This window comes from Leptosomus discolor, chromosome 17 (genome assembly GCF_034619465.1).
Source record: "Leptosomus discolor isolate bLepDis1 chromosome 17, bLepDis1.hap2, whole genome shotgun sequence".
In the NCBI taxonomy this organism is placed as follows: domain Eukaryota; kingdom Metazoa; phylum Chordata; class Aves; order Leptosomiformes; family Leptosomidae; genus Leptosomus; species Leptosomus discolor.
Window position 1 is genome coordinate 17,179,546 of NC_141407.1, and position 23,368 is coordinate 17,202,913.

Consider the following 23,368-nt stretch of genomic DNA (forward strand, 5'->3'; position numbering starts at 1 on the left):
AGAGATAAGAGGCCGGGCAGAGCCGGGGCAGGGCCGTGCTGCCCGGCCGGCTGGAAGCTCGTGCTGCAAGCGAGGGTTTGCACGGAGGGCGGCAAGTAAAGGGTTGGAAAGGAAGGTGCGGAGATGAGTTGGGGTGATTTAGCTCTCGGTGTGGAGAGCGGTGACCCGTGCCAGTGGGACTCCACCACGGAGTCTCGCAGCTTACCAAAACAGAAACCAGCCGTTCTGCCCGGCGCCAGGCTGGCTGCCAGCCCTTGAGGCATAAACAGGGCTGGTGTTTATCTACTGGACGCGTGTCCAACCTGATGCGTGGCACAGAAGTGGGATTAGGTGATTTCTTCCTAGCTCGGCAGCGGGCGGGTGCTGTGGCAGTGGGACGGGATGCGAGGAGCTGGCTAACGGTGAGCTGGGAGGGTGGGATATGCTCCGGCCTCTTCCCTCCTGTAGTCCCGGCTCAGTGTTTGCTGCCTGGAGCTTCAGCTGGAGCAGCAGCTTCAGCACCCCCCTGCCCAGCTCCCCCAGCACCCCATTTATCCCAGAGCTGGGGAAAGGAGCCCTAGTTAACAGTGAAAAGTATTTCTGCGGTGGCAGCGCAGAGTTTGCCCCCCAGCTCCGTTGTCCTTCGGACCGCAGCCGTAAATGCCGCTCTTCCCCTGCAGCTCTAGAGAGTTGGTCCTTCGTGGCTGCGGGACAGGAGCCCGAGGCGGACGGTCGGCACGAGGCTGGTGGCTTTGCTTGGCAGCGCAGCCTGCCCGCAGATCCGCCCCGGCACGTTCCCTTCGCCCGAGCCGCATGGCCCGGCCATGAAACCCTGCAGCATCACTCACAGGGATGCTCCTGGCCTCTGGTTACCCAGGAAACTGCTGGCAAATGCCGGAGCCGGTGGCCGGGGAGCTCAGGGAGCCGTGAGTCACCTTCCTCGCCACCGAGCAGGAGCTCTCCCAGCCGGATGTTTACCGAGCTGTCGGCCGGAGGAGAAGCCGTCAGGTCCCTGTTCCAGCGTGCCCGTCTGCCGGCCTCGGGTGCTTCATCCGAGCAGCAAAGAGGGCAGTTGCTTTGTTAATTCATCCTAATTAATCTTCCATGCCGTGAGGGCAGATGGGCTGGAAGGTCGGAGCTGGGTTTTTCCCGCTCGGCGTGGGGCTGCCCGGCCGGACCCAGGGGAGAGAACAGGAAAAAGAAAGAGAAAGCTTGCAGGAGGGAACCGAGGCGGGGGAGGCGCCGGCAGCGGGAAGAGGAAGTCTCATCGTCCGGCCACGGGTCGGCAGGAGATCGGTGGCCGCTGTGGGGACCGTGCCGGGCCCTCCAGGGCAGCCTCCGCTGCAGCCGTCTTCTCCCGCGTTGGGCGGTAAATGCCGATGAGCCGAGCCCTGCCGGAGCCCTCGCCGCTCGGCAGCCTGGTCCCTGCGGGACACGGTCCCTTGGGACTCAGCGAATGGAGGTGGGTGAGCAGGTGGAGGCAGACCCCGGGCGCTGGGGTGCTGAGGGAGAGGGTGTCTGGTGGGTTTGGGTGCTGGGTGAGGTTCCAGGCTGCTTGCTGGTGAGCGGGGCCAGGCTGTGCCGGTGCCTCGGCATGTGCCCAGCCAGGGACTGGCTGATGGTTCCTGCTAAGTCGCTTGTTCCTCCTTTCTTTGTCAGGCTTTGTGAACTCGCACCAATGGCTGGCAGGTACGTAGCGAGCTAGGACACAGCCGCTCCATGGCGCCTCCTCCCCCTGGCATCACCTTGTAGGAACTTCTCGCCGTTAATTTTGCTCCGCTCAAGCCGCTGCCAAGGATGCCGACGGCAAACGGCCCGGTGGTGCCGCTGGGCAGCCTCCAGCAGCAGCTGGAGCTGCGCTTGGTCTGCTCCAAGTGCAGCGTGAAGGAGAACGAGATCACTTACCAGCTGCAAGAGGTGGAGCACAAGTGCATGTACGAGATCCTCCTGGCCCGCTGCCGCAGCCGCTGGAGCACAGCCTGGAGGAAGGTGTTCAGACGGCCGGGCTTCCCCAACCCGGTCCGCTACGCCGTCTGCAGGTACTACGTGGTGGGGCTGGGCTGCAGCAAGCACAAGAGCCAGTGCACCTTCGCCTGGAGCCCGGAGGAGGCCATGGTCTGGAACTTTGAGAGGGAGCAGCAGCTGGAGCGGCGCTGGCTGAAGGCGGCGGTGCTGCAGGCGCAGCTGGGGGGTCACCCCGCCGCCATCCCCGCCGCCGCGGCCGGCATAGCCAGCGAGATCGCCAACGAGATCGCCAGCGAGTTCGGGGGGCACTTCCAGGAGATCTGCAGGCGTTGCTTCTTCGCCTGCCCCCAGCGCATCTCGGGGGGCGGCCAGGTGCAGCTCTGCGAGTCCCACCAGATCTGGGACCCCCTCCTGGTGCACGTGGTGTCAGACAGCCGGAGGAAGCAGCAGTACATCGCCATCCGGCCCTGCCCGGAGTTCATGCCGACCCTGAGCTACTGCCGGTTCGTCTCCAGGGGCCGGCCCTGCAAGCACAGCCCGCAGCGCTGCCAGTACGCGCACAGCGACGTGGAGATGGCCATCTGGGAGGCCGAGAGGGAGCACGGCTTGATTCGCTCCGACCTGCTGCCGGCCGCGGGGACCGGCTGCACCAACGGCGAGCTGGCGGCACCCGCACCGGTGCACTTCTACTGCCGGCTCTGCCTGGTGACCTTCAGCTCGCAGGAGAGCTTCGAGAGTCACTGCTCCTCCATCGAGCACGTGCAGATGCTCTCGGCCGACACCTCTGTCCAGTGGGTCCACCGTGCGCCGCCGCTCGGGATGACCAAGTTCTCGCTGTGTAGCAGGTAAGGCATCCACCCGGTGCAGCGGGGAAGAGGGCAGGGGCAGCTGTGGACCCCCAAAGGCGGGGGTGGCACCTGGGACACCTCTCTCCCGACAGAGCGGAGGTGTGCGAAATGGGGAAGAGCTGCACCAAGGCTCATTCCGCTGAGGAGCTGCAGGAGTGGATCCAGAGGGTGAAGGCTGACGTGAAGAAAAAGAAGCAAGCGCTGAAGGAAGGGCTCTTGTCCTACCAGGACCGGCTCATCGCTGAGTATCGGATGTGCTCCAACGAGGTGTTGATTGTGAGTGGCGGACAGCGGGGTGGGAGCGTGTTGGTCCGGCGCGTGGCGAGAGGCCTCTTGTGTAAGAGCTTGGGAACGGAGCCCCCCGCTCCCCGTCCTGACGGTGATGCAGAAAGGGATGTTGCATCCCTCTTCCTCCATCCCTTTCGAGGTGGGAACCCGAGAGCCCCCGCGGGGTGCCTGACCGTGCTGCTCTGCCGTGGGTCCTTTCGTTTCCCAGCGCTGCTGCGTGGGGAACGCTGAGCAGCGGTGGGTGAGGGCTGAGCAGGAGGATTTACTGATGGTCCCCTCTCGAGGGGATGGAGCGTGAAGGAAAGGATGAAGATGGCCCCGCAGAGGGCTCTGTGGTGTGTCCCTGGGATGGGGCACGCTTCAGTCCCGCTCCTCTCGTGCCTCCCCCACAGATGGCTGAGCACGTCGAGGGCGTCAGAGTTGTGTGTGAGCAGCCCCTGCACGTGCAGTCGGAGGACAGGAGGATGAAATACCGGTGGAAGTTCAAGGTCCACTCCCAGGTAAGCCCAGCTCTGTGCAGCGGGAGACTGTGAGCCGCTGGCAGCGCCTGTTGCTGTGCACAGTCCTTGTCCTTTGGGGGTTTTTTGCTTGGTTTTTTACTATTTTTTTATTGTTTCCCTAGAAGCGTAGGGATTTGGGGATGTCCGAATGAGGACGTGTGTAGGGTATTTGGGAGGAGCTCAAGCTCTGGTAGTGCGTGAAGGGTGCAGCCACTGTGTCTCTGGTCTCGTCTCGTGTGGTGGGGCTGGGGCGGACCCGGCTGCTCTCAGCACCTCCCACATACCGTCACAAATAACAAGATTCAGGTGCTGTCCTGCCCAGGATTTCCTGGGTGTTGGGGGCAAGAGGCTGGCTCGAATTGTCCTCTCCAACATTGGAGCTTTCCTGTTTACGGAGACTTGTTCAATTGCTATAAAACTGAAACCTGAGGTTCTTTAAGACCTTAAAATAACTGCTGTGGGGTTGCAGGAGGAGGAAGCTCCTTTAAGGAGAATTTCAGGTGCGCTGCATGGCGTCCGGTTCCTGCAGCAGCTTTCAGTGGGAAATGCCGCTGGGAGGACCCCCCCCACCGCTGGGCTCTTCCCATGGGCTGCCCTCACCGTGTCCCTGTCCTCTCCTCAACCGGCAGATGCCTCTGCAGCACGTGGCGCTGCTGAAGCGGGAACCTGGAGTCAACTTCTACTTCTCGGGGAATGGACTTTCCCGGGGCCTCCACTACCTTCGGGGAGAGAACGTGGCCACCCTGCCCTCCTCCCCACCCACCGCGCTGCTGGAGGTCTCCATGGAGTGCTGCGCGCTGGGCGTCTTCGAGCAGTGGGTGGTGTTCGACTTCGGCAAACGCCCCGTGCTCATGCAGAAGATCAAGGTGAAGGTGGGCCGGCGGGAGACCCCCCAGCACGTCCCCGGCAGCAGGGAGAACAGCCGCCCCGTCAACTTTGTGCGATGGGATCGAGGTAACCGGATCATCGTTCCCAGCGTGCAAAGGACCAGTGAAGATGTGGATCTGCTGGCCAAGTACAAGCCTCCTGCTCTTGCACTGGACTACCAGCGGGAGGGTGGTGTGGCCACTCCCATCACCCGTCTCAACTATCGCGAGAGGATGCACAGCTTCCTCTTCCGCGAGGAAGAAGCCGAACAGGCTCTGATTGCCAAGTAAGTGCCAGTTGTGGATCCAGAGGGGCTCGTCCTCGCTGTGGACCAGGGGCCTGTTGCTAATCCTTGGGGCCGTGCTGCTACTGAAGTTTCTGTCCCTTCCGGGTTGGGTCCTGGGGCGCCTTCCTAGAAAAAGGGAAACCTGCCAAGAAAGATGGTTTGTTGGGTGCTGATAGGAGGGGAAGGGCTGGGTCTTGTCCTGCGGCCGTGGATTAGCTAGAAGCACGGTTTTTGTCTCTGTGTGCTCAGGGGGTTGGCAGACCTGGTGGCAATCCCCTCTCTGCAGTGGGGAGGGTGGTTGCTGATGAACCGATGGGCCGGTTCTCTGCTCTTCATTCGGGTGTTTCCTCCTTTCAGACTCAACCTGCGAGTCCTCATCTCGCTGACCCCCATGCTGCAAAGCTTCTCCATGGGGATGAAGTTTGCCCTCTCTGGTGAGCTGTTTGCTGAAGTGCCTACCCCTTACAACCTCTCGCCGGACACAGATGAGGGGTATCTGCTGAGCAGGTCTGTGCCCACTGCTTTCCTGGCACTTGACCCACCTGTAGACAATCGGGTTTACGAGGTTAGTGTGGAGCATAAAGCCACCACGGAGAAGACCATCTGGCTACAGATACCAAAGAGGTGCTGCTCAGAGCTGAACTTCGAGCCAAACACTTCCCACAAGGTGGAGATCCAGTTCCAAATCGACCAGCTGCTGTTCCGGCAGTGGCACCAGGCTGTGGACCGCCTGTTGGATGAGAAGCTGGTCCTACCAGATGTTGCCAGCTGCTCTGTCCCTTACTCTCTTGGGTCACCACAGAAAGGGAATAGCAAGCAGAAACAAGCCATCTCCTTCATCACGGGCCAGGCAACCACCAGCCGGCAGGTCCCACCTCTTCTCATCTACGGGCCTTTCGGCACAGGGAAGACATTCACCTTGGCCATGGCCACCATGGAGATCCTCAGGCAGCCCAACACGCGGGTGCTGATCTGTACTCACACCAACAGGTTAGCAGGGGGCGAGGGAAGAGGCAACTAGAGTTGTCAGCTGGGTGCAAGCAAGCTGGCGCATTCCTTGCCTGGTGGGATGAGGAGGAGCCAGGGTGTATGAGATGGAGCTGAGCTGCCCTTTTCTTAGTATGCATTTCAATTAGTTGTTCAGAAATTCATTTATGTTTAATATGCGTTAAACTGCTCTAGCACTTCCTGCTAGGAAGCAGCCTGGCATGGGTGGAAGCCTTTGTGGAAGAGGCAGCATATTCCTGCCTCGTTATAAAATGGGGGTGGGGTTGGAGAGACAGTTAGTTCCTTCCAGCCTTTGCTGTGTGCTGGAGGAAGTAGAAATCTGTTGCCTGACCTTGCTGGGATAAGACTGTGCTCTACTTGCCCTTGAAGACCGTACCGTGCTCTGTGCAGTTGCCAATTTTTTGACTTTTGCAGAGCGAGTTTGGGGAAGAGGAAATGCAGATCTGGTCTGACTGCCATTGAATCTGCCTGCGGAGAAACCAGGCCAGGATTGTTAAAATTAGAGCAGTTACCCTGAAAAGAGTGTCCACATCCGATCCTGCAGGCTGTTGCTGCCTTAGTTTTTAATGTATAATAGATGGGCGACTGCTAATCTTAGCCTGTTTCAGGCTGCCTGCTTGCACTGAAGCTCCTTCTGCAGATCTTGTGTCGCCCACCCGGGCGGGGGACGGTTAGCTGGCAGAGGAGAGGTGTGCTGGGTCACGTCTGTGTGACTGGGCCCTAGAGAGCAGCAGGGCCACAGATTTTGTTGAGCACGTTGCGTTTTTCCAGATGAGCACTGAGAGATGCCCTAGTCTCGAGTATCAACGCCTCCTATTTTAAGCCATACTCTCAAAATAGGCTTGGAATTGGTGGCTGCAGAAACACCGGCTTCTTTGCGCATGTGTGACTATCTCCTGTGACAAGGGTGTTGTCAGCCAAAGCTGGGGGAGAGCTTGGGTGTGTGTCGGTGAATGATCAGATGGGGATGACGGTCACCCCTCTTGTTCCCCTCCAGTGCTGCTGACATCTACATCCGGGAGTATTTCCATAACTACGTGACCAGCGGGCATCCGTGGGCTGTTCCCTTGAGGATTATATCCACTGAACGTCCCATCAACCTGACAGACCCTATCACTCAGATGTACTGCTGCCTCTCGCCAGACCAGCGCTCCTTCCGGCACCCCACATGGGCAGAGATCGACAGGCACCGCATCGTTATTACCACCTCCATGTTATCCAAGAACTTGAAGGTTGCCCCAGGCTACTTCACCCACCTCATGATCGATGAGGCTGCTCAGATGCTGGAGTGTGAAGCTTTGGTTCCGCTCTCCTACGCCACTTTTGAGACCAGGATTGTCCTCGCTGGGGACCACATGCAGATAACCCCAAAGCTGTTCTGTGTTGGGGATGGACAATCTGCCGATCACACCCTGTTAAACCGACTCTTTCAGTTTTACCAGAAAGAGAAGCATGAAGTGGCCACGAAGAGCAGGATCATCTTCAATGAGAATTATCGTTCCACCGCAGGCATAATTGAGTTTGTCTCCAAGCACTTCTACATTGGCAAAGGCAATGCTATCCAAGCCAGTGGGAACATCCCACCCCATCCCGAAATCTACCCACTCATGTTCTGCCACGTCTCTGGCGTGGCTGAAAGGGATATGTCCATGATTTCTTGGCACAACACCTCCGAGATAATACAAGTGATTGAGAAAGTGAAGGAGATCTATCAGAGGTGGCCGGATGAGTGGGGTGTCCAAGATCTGAAGAGGATCTGTGTGGTCTCCCATGGGAAGCAGGTATGTAGGAGAACTGCGCGTTCCCCACCTGAAGGGGTTATGCATGCACTGCTGACTGATCTCTAGGCGCTCCCTAGTAAATGCTGGACTCTATTTATGATAAATCTGTCTCTTGTGCTAGGAAAAATAGGGAATCCAGGGTCTTGCATGCCGTCAGTGTTTTTTCTAAGGCACTCTCCATTTGGGTAGTCTTGTCATGGGTGGTCAGAGCAGCGATGCCTCCCGGTGGGATGGTTTAGCTGAAGATGTCTTTCAGCATCTTCTAGGCAGGTTAACTATGGGGCAGACTGGGAGCACTGGCTGAAGTCGGCCCAGGATGTGTGGCTGCTGTTGAGCAGCTGACTTTCTTGGGGAACCTGCAGCTGAGAAGTGGCTTGGTGTTGGGTGGGGGGGACGTTTCTGAGCTGACGCTGTATTCAGTTGCGCCTATTTCTTTCTGACCAGGTTTCTGCAACAAGGCAAGAGCTGAGGAAGAAGCAGCTACAAGACGTGGTGGTAGAAAACTATGAAAACTTGCCAGGTTTGTGTCTTGTGCAATAGTTAGTCATGCCTGGCTGCGTTTTGACGTCGTCTGTGTGCCAGGGAGAACTTTCCCACTCACGCTGGTGGACAGGAGAATCTATTGCAGCTACAGCCACTGTGTAACTAGCAGGGGGAAGAGATGCTGGGTTGTTAGCAGAGGTCTTTCTGGCATCTTAACGTTGTCCTGCTTACTAAAATGCAAAATACTGGCTGATCTCATGGCAAAACGTCTCTCTGGGAGGGTGCGTGCGGTGCTGAGCTCCCCTGCCCTTCCCGGTGGCTCTGCTGCTGCCATAGCACGTGGCCACAGCCCACGAAGTGCTGATTAAGAGGGAGTGCCTGGAAATCCTTTGGCTGATTTCCATCCCCTTCTGGTTGGTAATTCTTTGATTTTGTCTTTTCCTTGGTGAATAAGATTTCACACTGAATTAAATCTGCACCCAGCTGTCAACTCATTTCAAATATATGGCCGTTGCTTTGTAGGAGGGTGAAAACCCTGTAAGTGTGATCCCAGGGACTTGAGCATGTGTGAATCATGTGAAGCCCCAAGCATCAGCAGGGGAGGCTAGTAATAGCAGGGAATTGAAACCAGGATGGCCTGCGGGTACCAGTCACAGCAAAAATCGCAGAACAGCTCGCTGAAGGAGGAGTCTGTTGCTCTGGATGACGAGGGGGGGATAGGGCTGGTTTTGTCCTCAAGGACTTAGTTTATGACTCATTCATGTTTTTATTTTATTTTATTTTTTTTTATTGTGCAGCTGGGACTCCTCATGGTGAGAATAACTGACCCCTGGGGTGTGTTTCTGATCTCCACACCCTTTCTTTGCAGTTTCTTCCCAGCTCTGAAATCACCAGGGTGCCTCTTGCTGTTTGTTATTTGTGGTGCGACCAGCAGAGCTGTCCTTGAGGGGAGAGGGATTCTTGTGAACGGTCACTGCTCTCGTTCCTGCAAGACCCTCGGTTCCCCGAGGACTCAGATTCACAGAAAACTCTACCTGTGTTTGCGAGGAGTGGCTGGCGGGTGCTGCTGGTGGCACTGGGCACGCAGGGCTGCTCCATGGTGCTCACGGCTGCACCGGTCCAGCGCCCTGCCTTTCTCTCGTCTCCACACTGCCCTTCCCTCCCTGGTGCATGGGTGGTGGTGGCCTTGTGGTGTCCATCCTGGTTCACGCCTGGAGGCCCTCACAATCCCCAAGAGCTGCTTTGTTTGCATCGGGTGACTCCCATGATTCAGCCAAGCGTGGTTACATCAGCCCACGGCCACGCAGAGCACCAGGCAGCAGCCAGACAGGGTCTTCCCCGTTGGGTTCCCGTGAGTGATTTCTCCCTTGTCCCCTCCGGTGCAGGGCGGGAGTTCCGGGTCATCATCATCAGCACGGTCCACACCAGCGAGAGCCTGCGCGTCTCGGCCTCCCACCACCTCGAGTTCTTCAACGAAGCCAGAGTGCTCAACACGATCATGACCCGGGCTCAGTCACTGGTGGTTGCGGTGGGGGATGCCGTGGCCTTGTGCTCCCACGGCCAGTGCAGCAAGGTGTGGAAGCGCTTCATCCAGCAGTGCATCGAGAAGGGGAGCGTCTTCCCGGAGAACCTGACGATGGCCCAAATCAAACAGGCTGCGTGCGATAAGGAGAGCTGGAGCAGGAGGAGCCCGGAGAGGGACGAGGAGGATAGCGACACGGATTCGTGGAGCTCTGAGGCTGAGAGCATGAATCTCGACGATCCCATCCTCCAGGAGCTCTTAGATGAGAGTAAAAATGTGCTGGTGACGGTGTCTGAAGAAGGGCTGCTGAATGTGAAGTCCGAGGCTTCAAACCTGTGGGAAGACAGGCAGGAATACGTCAACTTCAGTTCTCAGATGATGCAGGAGTATCTGCACATGCACCCCAAAATGTACAAGAGATGCGAGCTGATCAAAGAAAGGTTCGACAGAGCTTCTGCCTTCACCCTCAACGACTCCCCTGCCATGACCATTCAGATCAAAGGCAGAGTTCACTGCGGGACAGCCTTCACTGGGGACGAGGTGCTCGTGGAAGTCCTGCAGAGCAGCACAGCTGACAGCAGCGGCCACCACCCTCAGGGGAAAGTGGTGGGCATCTTCAAGCGCGCCGAGAGAGAACGGACCTTCATCTGCATGATGGACGAATTTGATCCTCGGGTGATGATACCCATCGATCCCACTGTCACCAAAATATTCGTCCCGGGGCTGAAAGAGAAACCTAACGTCATTCCCATCCGCAGGCTTGTGAATGGGAAGTACAGGGTGGTCAGCTGCGAGAAGATCAGCCAGGAGACAAGGAGATGCCAGTTCTTCTGCGTCCAGATTATCTCCTGGAGGGAAGGGTTTTACTACCCTTTGGGGATAATAACGGAGATTCTTCATGCAGCGTTGACTTTGGAAGAAGGCTTAAAGATCCTTGAACTGGAGTATGGTTTAGAGAAGAAATACCCAGCTGCTGTCACCAAGGAGTCAGCCAAATACAGCTCCAGCAGCAAACTAAACCTCACCAAGGAAAATCTGAAGGACTGTCGGAGTTACTTGACCTTCACTGTCGACCCCCAAGGTGCCAGGGACTTGGACGACGCTGTCAGCGTTAGGGATCTTGGGCGTCACTATGAGATTGGGATCCACATTGCAGACGTGGCTGGCATCATTCCCAAAGGCAGTGCCCTGGACCTGGAAGCAAAGAAGCGGGGTGTCACCTACTACGCTCCCAACCAGGAGCCTCTGTGCATGTTCCCACCCCGCATTAGCAACAACGTCTGCAGCCTCCTGCCACAGAAGGATCGTCGGGTGATCTCCTTGTTTGTCACCATAGAAAAGCAGACTGACGAGATGTTAAAGGGAGTCTTCACCATCTCTGTGATCCGCTCGGACAGGCAGCTGTCCTATGAAGAGGCAGAGTTCCACATTAAGGAACACTACAGGGGAACGGCGGGGGCCCTTCGTTTCGATACCCTGGAGGACTGCATAGCTGTGGCTTATCACTTCTCCAAGATCCATCGGAAGTTTCGGCTGCAGGAGGACTGTTTCTATGACCGGCTGGATGAGGAAAGCTCCCCAGGTAACAGGGGGTCCCATCAGATGATCGAGGAGTTAATGATCATGTTCAACAGTTTCGTGGCCGAGTTCCTCACCAACCAGGAGGACACCAGAAATGTCACTCCTCTCCGGTGTCAGTGTGAGCCAAGCCCGCAACAGTTATCGCTCATGAAAAACAAATACAGCCACATTCTTCCTTTGTCCATCCATCTCTCACATCACCTGGGAGAGGCGCCTCCTGGACAAGACTCCTCTAAAGATGTGGAGTTCAGTCTCCTGGCCCCCATCTGGGAGGACCTGCAGTCAGCCGCTCGTGTCCATGACTTCAATAAGATGCTAGACCTTGTCGCTACTGATGACATCCACCCGAAGCTGGCCCCTGTGGCCCTGGAGTTCAGGAGACTGCTCAGCCGCTCCTATTTCAGTCGCTCCAACTCCACTGTCCAGTCGAAAGCGGGCCATTACTCCCTGCACGTTGACTCGTATACCTGGGCTTCCTCTCCCATCCGCCGGTACGTGGATGTCGTGGTCCAGCGGCACCTTCATTCCGTGCTCCGCAAGAAGCCCATCATCTATTCTTCGGACGACATTGAGCTTCTCTGTCATGACTTCAACAGGAAGAATTCCCAGGCGATGATGTACGAGAGGAGAGCCCGCTGCCTGCAGATGGCCACCCAGCTGAAGGGCCAAGTCCTGCAGAAGGTCGCTTTTGTAGTGGATATCGAAGGGATGAACAAGTATTTTAAAGTCCTGTTTCCACTGAACAAAGAGAGTCTTCCAGATCCCCAGATAATTAATTACAGAGCTCTTCAACTGATAGAGCAGCCCGTGTTCATCCAGCTGCGGAACAGCATCAGGCTGACGTGGAAGAAGAGGGTGTACTCCGTGGAGATGCTGAAGGACCACCACCTGCAGGAAGGACCTCTCCGCGACCTCAGCATCACCCTCGTTGGCACCCAGACTTGGCAAGAGGTGCTCACAGCCATCAGGAGCGAGGAGTTTAAGACCGCTGCCTCCCTCCTTCAGAAGAGCAAGGAGGTCTACTGGCGGCACATGGGCTGGGTAAGGAAGAGCCGGTGCTCGCACTACGTGGAGCTCTCCCTGGAGCTGAGCGCCGGCGACACGCTGCAGTTGCAGCTCACCACGGACGTCTACCGGGGCTTCCTGGTGCCCTTTGTGCAGCTGTGGTGCGTGACGCCGGGTTTCGACATCTGCCTAGAGCACACGGAAAAGCCGATTGATTGCTTCTCTGCCTACGCCACCCTGCCCTCCAAAGACAAGTACAAGCACGCCATGGAGTATTACAAGATATGGATGCCGATGAGCACCATGGAGTCCGCTTTGTGCGCGGTGGCCGAGAACGACTCGATTGTCATCCATGACGTCGAAATAACCTGGGCAAAGCAAAGGACAAGCAAAGGACAGCTGCAAGGCAGTTTCCTCCTAAACAAGTCCTTCCTGCAGGAGTGCTCCATTGAAGTGGACTTCAACCACTGTTACTTGTGCATTCGCTTAAGCGGGCTGAAGGTTGGGAGCCTTCAGAGTGATGAGGAATGCCTTAGCCGCAGCCTCCAGAATCTGACTTTGCTTCACAAGGACAGGCCAGACAGCAAACTTGTGGTTGATCCAGATACCTACACCTGGGTGGCTCACGGGGTCACTGAGGAGTTCAGCGATGACGGGAAGTCAGACAGGACTAGTCAGCAGACTATGAACTTCTACATCCACTATATGTCTATGGAGAACATCCCCGTGGAAATCTCACAGGCCTCTGCCAGGTTCACGGTGGAGCTCATACCAAAGATGCTGCCCGACGTGTAAGTGTGCTTTGCGGGCGTGCTCGGGTTCACCCGTCCATGCAGACCAACTGCTTCCCCACGGGACTCCTTTGCTGCACCCAAACGGGCTTTGCTCGCTGGTGCGGCTGATCCCCTGAAAAGTCTGCCTTAGCCCAGCCCCAGCTGGCCGTGCCGTGGGGCTGTTGATGTTGGGTGGGGGTGGCAGCATTTCTCAGACCTGTTCTCCAGATGGCCTCTTGCTCTTCTGGTTGACCTTGGGAATGGGGCGATAGGGGAAGGTGCTGTGCTGAAATTTCCCTGGGCATCTGTTTCTTACGTTACCGAATTGCTGCAGTATGTGTCATAAAAGGCAGCGTGAAGCACTGGATAAGGGTTTGCTTAGCAGAAGCGCTCCCTGATTTCCCAATCATTCCCCTTTGTTGTTGCTGTGAAGCAAGATCTGTTCTTACTAAAGCGGAGCTGGTGTCTAGCTTGTCCTTCTTTGTACACAGCGTGGACTGCTACGCACCCACGATTGCTGTAGCTTTTCCAGGGCAGAATGTGCTTCCTTTTGTACGGTCAATTTTAGGAAAAAATTGGAAGCTAATCCAATAAGGTGGGGTGGGCTGTAATAAAATGGAGTTGGGACAGGGATTGTGCTCCTTGCTCTCAACATCTTTGCAGGCTCAGCTCTTCAGACAGTTGAGAAACAGTCCCAGATGCAAAAGAGCAGAATAAGAGTTGTTCAAGTTCTTTGTGGAAGGATTTAATGCAACACCAAAGCAGAGATAAAGCATAAACAAGACAGTTGTACAAAGCTGTATTAAAATTTTAGTTATTTTATGCTAAATTCCATTCATTCTTATTTTTCCCTGTCTGTCAGGAGGAAAGAAGAGGCAATTTGGAAGCTCAGGTATGCCTCTGAGCTTGCTGGAAGCATCATCCTCGGCCATGAACGTCCTAAAACAGGTAGGTGCAAATATTCACCTTTGTTACCTTGTGGCTGCTTGCTCCTGGCCAGGCAGGTGCCCTGGCAGCGTCCGTGGGTCCTTGCCGTAGGGGTTACGCTCCCAGACCAGGAGGCTCCTCTGCCAAGGGGAGGAGAGGGGCTGCTAGCCTGGCGGAGTGTACATAGTATGGGATGACCCGCTGGAGAGTGGCAGGGGTGATGTTTTAATCCCCAGGACTCTGAGAGAAAGCTCGTGGGCAGGACATCTTGGCACAGGACAAGGGTTACTTCTAGGTGGTCTTGTAAACGGGCTGCGATTGCTCGGTACCTGCTGTTGAATCACCTGTGGGCTGTCCTCAGTCACCTTCTTTAAACTTGTTTTCTTGGCTCTTTGCCGTAACAGTGACAACGTCTAAAATCCTGCAGGAAAAGTCCTTTGATCTCCCTGGCAGCAACAGGAAGCTTAACCAGAGTCAGAACCAGGCTATTCTAAATGCTCTGAGAAAATCCTTCTCGCTCATCCAAGGCCCACCAGGTAAGGCCAGGGGGGACAGCACGGGTACATGCCTACTTTGTCCTGAAAGGCAGGTTAGAGCGAATCTGTTCCTTTCTGTAGGACCCTTGGGGAGACAGGAGAAGGTGGCGTGGGTTGGCATCACCCACAGCTGTTCAAGACAGTCCCCTCAGTTTATGATTTTATTTCATGGCTGATCATCCAGATGCTGATCTAGAGCATGGGGGTCCCGGTTAAAGCGTTCTCAGCATCCTCCTTGTATTTCTAGGCACAGGGAAAACCGTCGTTGGAACTCACATTGTCTACTGGTTCCATAAGCTGAATGCGGAGAGCGTGGAGAAGGAGCAAACACCATCCTCTGAGGAAGAGATGTCCAAGCGGAGAAAGTGCATCTTGTACTGTGGCCCATCCAACAAGTCTGTTGATGTTGTTGCTGGTAACTATCGGTTTTAAGGCCCTGAAGTGGCTGCTACTGGTGGGAGGGTGAACATGTGGCTGTGAACAGGAGGGGCAGAAAGCCGGGCTGGTCCTTGCAGAAAACCCCTCGCTGCAGGGCAAGACTGGTGAAGGCTGATGAGCAAGGGGTGGGAAGAAGAAGTGAGTGTACAGCAAACGCTGGGCACCTCGCAGGCCATGAGCTTCTCGGCGTTGCCGGTGCCTGGTGCTGTCTAAGCAGACCTGTTCTCCTTCCCCAGAGATGCTGCTGAAGATGAAGAACCTGAAACCACTGAGGGTTTACGGGGAGGCCATAGAGACGATAGAATTCCCATACCCGGGGAGCAACCGGCACCTCTACCGCAGAGCCTTGCGGGATGCGAAACCAAAGCGTGAGCTCAGGTAGGACCACATGGCCCTGCAGGCTGCAAGAGTGCTGGGGAGCGATGTTTTCGGCACTGGTAAAGCTTGTTCAGCAAATGCATTTTCCACTCTGCTGCTGTGGAGCAGTGCTATTAACCTGCTTTGTAATTAATTTTCTCAAGTCAAGGTGTATAGTCCGATGTAGCAGCTAGTCAGGAAACCCAGGTTGTTGGAAAGATTCTAGGTGCTTTCATGAACGGCTCTGAAAGTCTCTGACTTCATTCCTGCTTGCAACCACTGATGAAAAGTGGTTGCATTTTGTGCCCTCGAGGGTGAACTAAGTGTTAGGTCTGTAAAGATGGAACAGTCCAGCTATGACTTCTTTAGCTGGTGGGGTTTCTCCACACAGGCAGGTGTGGTCTGCTTCAGTGTAGAAGAAATCACTTGGGTCTGTGTTGGCGGAGAATATTGATATATTGACTCTTTATTCAGCGAAATAATCCTGCATCATCGCATCCGTCGGCCACCCAACCCTTACTGCGAGGCGATCTGTGCATTTGATGCTCGCGTGAAGAAAGGAGAGCACATAACAGAAGAACAAATAAAGAAGTGAGTAGAAAGAGACCCTGGTGAGAGAGGGCTGACTTTGGCCGTGTGCCACCTCCGAAGCACTGCCCGAGGGAGCGCAGCGCAGCAATCTCCTCCCGCTGCGAGGAGGTGTTTGGGCTGTGCTTGCTCGGTTGCAGCTGACACAAACTCATCGACCGGGTGAAAGTCAGTGCATTTGTCCTGGCTCACGCAAGCCAAGGGACTAGGTGAAAGTATCGCTACAGATTAATAAACTGTGTGTTTGGAATGATGATAAAAAGCGATTAGCTGGGGGTTAGTGGTAGAGTGCAGAGCCTCAGCATCACTTCTGCTCTGGTGCTGTTGTCCGTCTGGACCAAAAGTCGTATTATGCGACACTTGCATCCTCCACCCTGAGCCCCTGCCTTGTGGAGTTCAGGACAAAGTACATTTCCTACAGTGTCCACCCAAAGCCCTTTTCTGGGAACACCAGCTCATCCTGGGGAGGGAGATGGAGCCATAAGCATTTGGGAGAGTGTAGCTTCTGCCTGGTTCTGGCATGAGGCACCTGGAGATGTTTCCTTTGTGCATAACCTGGTGTCTTCTGCGTCGACCACCAGGTACAAAAAAAAGTTGTCTGATGCTCGTGCGTATGAACTGGCACTCCACGATGTCATCCTGTGCACATGCTCTGCCGCGTCTGCCCACGCCCTGGTGCAGCTCAACGTCAAGCAGATAATCATCGACGAGTGTGCCATGTCCACGGAGCCCGAGACCCTCATCCCCTTGGTCAGCCACCGCCATGCTGAGAAGGTAAGTCCCTTCCAAAGATATGTCTCGAGGATGGCTGCTCAGGGCTCTCAAACCTCTGCGCGTCTTCCACCCCTTACCGTGCTGCTCTTCCACATTTTACCAGGTTTTAAGGTTGTTCTTTGTAGTATCTGTGATGGTTTATCAGTGTTTCAGCCTTCAGGGAGTCGTTTCCTCTGAGGTATAACTCTACTGACTATAATTAAAATCTTGAGGTGCAGAGGTACATGCAGTACATAAGTATTCTCCCTAGATGCATGAGCTGTGCGTTATCTGTTCATATCACATGAAGCAGAGCCGTAGGACCTGCTGTAGGCCTCAGCGCGGTGGTGGGGAACGATTGCATCTGCTCGCCTCTCTGCGGCGTGTATCTGTCTTCAGGCAGGGACACCCGTACGGTCTCCTCTAAACCTGCCCTTGGCTTTTTGCAAGAGAAGAGTGCTTGCGCAGCTGTGGTTTTGGTGCTTCTTTACAGGGTGGGTGTCACTGCCACCAGAAAAATGTGCTAATCCAGGTATAAAATATTACCATAACAAGAAGCACGGGGCAGATCTCAGTAGACTTACTACATGATGCCTTTCTCCTATCAGATGGGAACGAGGCTCCGGATTATCTGGGCCAGGATCTTTATATAATGCCCAACGTGGTCCTTGATTGAGTTTGCTGTAACCGTAACATAAATAACGTCTGTGCGCAAACAGCCTTTCGCAGAGCTGGTTGCCTTCACCGGTGCCACCGCCCCCGTAGCTGAGGTGTCCGCTCTTTGTTCCAGGTGGTTTTGCTTGGGGATCACAAACAGCTACGGCCTGTGGTCAACAGTGACTTCTGCAAGAGTCTCGGCATGGAGACGTCCCTCTTTGAGCGCTACCGGAAGCAGGCGTGGATGCTGGATACGCAGTACCGCATGGTGAGGCCTTCCTCAAGCGGAGTGTCTGTATCGCAGAAAATGCTGCGATTCAGGGCTTGCTTCAAGCCGCTGGAAAACGGACATTCTCCGTTAGTGCTTTCCCCTCCTACAGTAATGAATAATGCACTCCCCTGCAGCCAGCCATAGCACGATGGCGCTGCGGGTGAAGGCTGCCCAGAAGGTGCTGCCGGTTGAGAAGTTCCTTGGGTTTTGTTCACCTCCGTTTCTCCCCTTTTCTCTGCCAGCACAAAAGCATTTGTGAGTTCCCGTCCCAGGAGTTCTATGAAATGCGGCTAAAAACATGCCCCCAGCTTTTTCGCAGAGCCAGCGTCTTCTACCACAGAGATAACAGCTGCTGCCCTATCATCTTCGGGCACATAGAGGGGAAGGAGCAGAGCCTCATGATTTCTACTGAGGAAGGAAACGAGAACTCCAAAGCCAACCCAGAAGAAGTGGAGCAGGCGGTGAGGGGGGTTCCTGGGGAATTGCTGGAGATGCAAAGGGGAGGGTGTCATGCAGGGTGGCTCTGGGGATCATGGAGGGATGATGGGTAGTGATATAAGATGAAGATCAGTGGGGTGCAGCATCTGCCTGGCATCTCCTCTGGTCCGGAGCACGCCACGATGCCCCTGGGCAGAGGCAGCTGTAGGGAAGCGTGACCCAGAGCAGGGGGAGCAGCACAGCCAGGCACCATCGCTGCCCTGGGGACAGGGTGGCTGGAGGGCCACCACTCCCAGGTGAGCAGGACCCTGGTCTCCCCAGGTGAGGCTGGCGAAGCAGCTGACACTAGATGGCACCATCCGACCGGAGAGCATCGCCATCCTGAGCCCCTACAACGCCCAGGTGTCCGAGATCAGCAAGGGCCTCCTGAGAGAGGGCGTCTGCGGGGTCACCGTCTGCACCATCATGAAGAGTCAAGGTGAGGCTGGCGGGAGAGGGGACGGTTGGTTCTGTTCTCTCCTGCCTTCCCGAGGACTGAAGCAACTTCTCACAGAGACAGTCTTCGAGCAAATCCTACACCGGGGGTGTTTCAGCCATGGAGGCGGCATCCCTGGACCAGATTTGTGGGTGATTTGTAATGATAATAAATCCTTCAGGAATCTCTGGAGTGAATCATAGAATCATTAAGGTTGGAAAAGACCTCTAAGATCATCAAGTCCAACCATCAACCCAACCCCACCATGCCCACTAAATCATGTCCCAGAGCGCCACAGCTACATGTTTTTTAAACACTTCCAGGGACGGTGACTCCACCACTTCCCTGGGCAGCCTGTTCCAATCTTTGACCACTCTTTCAGTAAAGAAATTTTTCCTAATGTCCAATCTAAACCTCCCCTGTGCAACTTGAGGCCATTTCCTTTCATCCAGCTTGTTCCTTGGGAGAACGACCTCCACCTCACTACGGCCTCCTTTCAGGCAGTTACAGAGAGCGATAAGGTCTTCCGTCAGCCTCCTCCAGGCTAAACACCCCCAGTTCCCTCAGCTGCTCCTCACCAGACCTGCTCTCCAGACCCTTCACCAGCTTCGTTGCCCTTCTCTGGACACGCTCCAGCACCTCTGTGTCCTTCTTGCAGTGAGAGCCTAGGCAGGGTGAGACAGCTGAAGATAGGAAGGTGGAGGATGTCTGAAGGGGGTGTTAAAGAACTGCCATAACATCTGCTCTTTGGAGAGCAATGACCAGGAGTCTGACAGCCTCCAAAGCTGGAGAAACCCCAACGGTGGCTGCAGCGTTGTGGGTCTTGCTGTAAAGAAATGAGTGTCTTGTGGGGTGGAGGAGTGGCCAGATGCTTCCTTCTAAAAAAAAATCTGGTTCCATTCCGCTTTCTAGGAAGTGAGTGGAGATACGTGATCCTGTCAACTGTACGCTCCTGCTCCCGATCAGAGATCGATAGGAAGCCCACGAAGAGCTGGCAGAAGAAGTACCTGGGGTTTGTTACGGACCCAAACCAGGTCAACGTCGGCATCACGCGAGCTCAGGAAGGACTCTGCATTATAGGTGGGTCTCCTGGGAGCGTGCACAGGCCTTCAGGGGGACAGGATGCTTGGATAAAGGGATGGGGATCCAAACTAGTACAACCGATGGTCTTGCTTTATTCTTCTGCTCTTTAGACTGTGGTTTTGAAACTGGGCGATCTGGGCACAGCAGAGATCGTGCATGGCTCATAGGCAGCGTGTATAACCAGTTTTTCTCACCCTCTGGTTCAGACCACGTTGTTTCTGTCACTTGCGTGCTGGAGCTCTCTCCGAACAGAATCTGGCTGCTTATTTTCCTCCTAATCACGCGGGCGTGGGCTGTGCTGTGTAGGGAAGCTGCTTGCAGGGATGACAGCACTGAAAAGGGAGCTGGGATTTCACAGAGTTCTGGCTAAAGGAAATGTCCCTGCAAGTTATCCAGCACCCTTAGGCTAGAAACGTTAGGGAAAAGTTTCTGTGACTGCCTCGTCCGAGCCTCTTCTGGCCACTAACCCGCTGCCCCCATCCCCATGCCCACAGGGAACCGGTACCTCCTGGAGTGCAACCCGTTGTGGAGGAGACTGCTGCAGCATTACAGACAGCACAACTCCTACACTGCAGCCCAGGGGATTTTTGTCAGGAGGACTTCAGCCTTGCGCCGATGAGGATGGGTTGTCCCTCGATGAGCTCGTCCCTCTCTACCTGACCTGCGTTACGTGTGCCTTGGGAAGGACGCAATCTTTCCATTATTTAATGACCCGGGGAGCCAAATGCAGTGGGGGAGCCGGGATCTCCCCCTGCACGGTGGCAGCTCAGCTTCAGTGCGTGCTTTGGCATCTTGGGTTTTTAATCGGTGCAACCTTGGACAGGAACTTTCAGCTCTAGCAAACCAAAAAGCATTGGAAATGGATGGAGGGGTGTGTGGCTTGACTGATGACAATACTGTTTTATTAACTGTAAGAGGCTCAGCAGAGCCCCCGTCCTATCTGCCAGCGCAGCTGCGCTTTGGGGACCAAGCAGTCCATTCGTCGAGGGTGGAACGACCGTGCGCGACGGCGCGGCGCGGCAAGCTGCGATTTGCCGTAGAGGACCAAAGCTTCTGAGTGCTACCACTCATTTTAAAACTAAGGCCAGGGAATTTTTAAAGCTTCTCATTTCTCAAAGCAGAAAACCAATTTTTTTCGGTTCGTTGTTGTTCGTGGGGTTTTTTTTTTTTAATGAAGGAAGAAAGCAAAGAGAGACCCATGGACCACTCTTTGTCTGGCCAGAATGCTCTTCTCTGAACATGTAAATAGCACAGAGCCAAGGCCAAGTTGATTTTTGTAAGTAGATTTACTTATCCTTTGTACAAAGGAGGTTGTTCTCACCAGTATAAAGTTAACGAAAAGTGAGGACCACTCCTACTGGGAAACGTTGGAATTTGTAAGCGTATTTTAAACTGTTGTGAGTTTTATTTGAAGTGCCCTCCTGTAAGAGTCCCCTTTCCGACCCCGTATTTTTTTAAAGCTGCTTCTAATTTATTAACTTTTAACTCTGTGAATTTGTTTCACAGTCTTACAGCCTGAGTTTTTAAGAGCAGTGATGGAAGTTTGAGAAATGTACCACAGCACATATGTGTATAATGTATTTTTTTATTTTAAGTAGCCAAACTGCTGTGAACTGGAAGCTGTGATTCAGTAGAGGAGGCTGCTTTTGCCCAGGAACGTATGGCTGATCCAGGTGTCTAGCAGTGAAGGGGTGCTCTCTGCTGAATCACGGAGTTGCTTTTTAAAGCATGGTATTTTTGAGGGAGGGGTGTCTTTTTATCTCATTTCAGTTCTGAATGTATGAAGTGCCTGCCTCAGCTCTCCCCAAGACCACACGCTTGGCTGTCTCTAGGTATTCACGTGGGATGGAGCCAAGATGCAATCGCGGTGGATTTTGCACCGAGTATATACTGTGCTGGGACACGAGTCCTCCTTGGCGTAGGTGAAGGGTCCCCGTGACTTCACAGCGCTATGGCAGGGATGAATTTTGTCCTGTGTTTGCAGCTGAAAATGCAGCATGGCTCTTTCCAGCGTGGAGGAATGTGCAATAAGAAAGCCTTGTGTCTGGAAAAGTCCTTATTTAACGCTGTGTTTCTTCTTGTGACTCTGTATTAGACTTGACTCGAGAACCTATGGAGAAATTTTGTTGTTCTCTTCCTTAGTTTAAACTACCTTCCTGCACTTCTGCATTTGGTGGGTTTGATCTGTGTGCTAGAGACCACCCAGGCTTGCTCTTGTCTTGCACAAGAACGGGCACATGGCTGGCGGTTCCGTGAGGGACAAAAGCCCATAGGAAGTTCCTCCTGCTGGTTCTAAAGATGCTTGATAAACGCTGGTACGATGTGAAGTTCATTGTTCCTCTTTGAAGTCACCCCACCTCGGATCTTAAAAGGTTCTGCGCCAGCCTGATTTTGCAAATGTTATTGCAATTCCCAAGTAAGCTTGTATGGGAATAATTCTGTGGACTACTGAAAGGCCATCATGTATCTCCAAGGTGATGCGGAGAATTGCAAAAGATGCTGGAATTGTCGGGATAAAGACTTCGGCATGGTGCCAGCATCATTCTAACAAAGTCATCTTGGTCCCTTTAGAACCAGCGGGTCTCACTTTCATCATCTGATGTAAGTGAAGAGCCTCTCCCCTGTTTGTGGGGCTTTTTGCTGGTTATTTCATGATGTGTAACACTAATGAGGGGGCTCACCCTAAGTGTAGTGGCTTAGTCCAATGCTCTCGTGGGGGGTTTGGCCATATGCTTGTTTAGCCCGAGAAAGAAACCCCGCAAAGCATCTCCCTTTGCCCTCAGCATGGAAAAAATGATTCCAGCTACTCCTCGGAGGGTAAAGCCGAGTCAGAAGCGCTTTGCTTGGTCACCTCTCTGTTGCAAGGCGATATATGTATTTTTTTTTTCCTCTGAAGATGCATTTTGTAACCGGTGTTTAGGAAATGCTGCCCTAGCCCACCCGAGCAGCAGTAACAGCCAGCTGGACTCTTGGGCTGTTTGGGCTGAGAGCAGGTACCTGTAGAGGTGGTCAGACAGCTGCAATAGTCAGGGATAGCAGAAAGTGCAATTAATCAAACTTTTTATAGACTGTTAGTGACAGTTGAGTATCGTGTTCTTGTCCTTATGCTCGTGGGTAGAGAGAATTGTAGAAATTATAGAGGAAAAAAAAGCTCAAAGTAGTAATCCAGTTTCATTTGCACACAGAGCTTTGAATTTACTTTCAAAAGAATTTTATGTTCAGGCACATATTCTTAAAATACGTATAAAAAAAGCCCAAACCACCAAACCTTTGGTGATTCCAGCAGGAAACCACTGGCAGCGCGGCGCACAGGATATCTGTCCGATCGCAGTCTCTACGTTTTCCGCAGCTCACAGACAGAAGGACGTTGTTGCAGGACACAAACGTCAGCTCATCCAAGAGGATAACTTCATTTCCTCGGCCCAAGCCAGAGTTTGAGCCCAAGTTGGACAAGGGGAACCTGCGCACGCAGCGAGCGGCGTGACGGGCGTCAGCCTGGGGTGGCCCATGCGGTGGCAGCCATCGCCCTGCACCCTGCTCGGAGGGGCAGTGAAATGGCCAGAACGGGGAGACCTCTCCTTGGCTCCAGCTGGCATGGGAGAAGCCCCACTGGACTGTTTCTGAGGACTTGGACAGATCTGTGTAGGACAATCAATTCACTGCAATAAATCGTTGGGGTTTTTTAAAATAGAAATAAAATGTTGAGTGTCGGGAAGTGTCAATTAAGGAGCTTTAAATGTGGCAAGTTTTTATCTTTTGTATGTCTGTGACTTGCAGCAAACCTCAAATGACGTTTTGGATACAAATATTTTTACCTGCTTCTACCGTTTATAAGAATTAACCTCAACATTCCTTTTTTTTTTTTTTTGATATTTAAGCCATAAAAATGATATGAATTTATTTAAATAATAAATTTTATTACTAAAAGTCCTGTTTATGTGATGGTTTGACTGGAATCT

The 23,368-nt window shown here is 54.0% G+C and overlaps 1 protein-coding gene across 1 annotated transcript; it reads left to right on the forward strand.

Moving 5' to 3' along the window:
• Positions 1 to 1,776: 1,776 nt before the first annotated feature.
• HELZ2 (helicase with zinc finger 2) lies at positions 1,777 to 23,216 on the forward strand. Its single transcript, XM_009959034.2, has 19 exons — positions 1,777 to 2,789; positions 2,885 to 3,068; positions 3,473 to 3,580; positions 4,210 to 4,733; positions 5,091 to 5,723; positions 6,739 to 7,522; positions 7,967 to 8,042; positions 9,391 to 12,904; positions 13,749 to 13,834; positions 14,218 to 14,349; positions 14,597 to 14,764; positions 15,024 to 15,165; positions 15,619 to 15,735; positions 16,314 to 16,506; positions 17,276 to 17,410; positions 17,656 to 17,874; positions 18,173 to 18,329; positions 19,239 to 19,406; positions 19,904 to 23,216. Exons 1-19 carry the CDS (start codon positions 1,777 to 1,779, stop codon positions 20,026 to 20,028), a joined length of 8,478 nt encoding a protein of 2,825 aa, XP_009957336.2. The 3' UTR covers positions 20,029 to 23,216.
• The last annotated feature ends 152 nt before the right edge of the window (positions 23,217 to 23,368 follow it).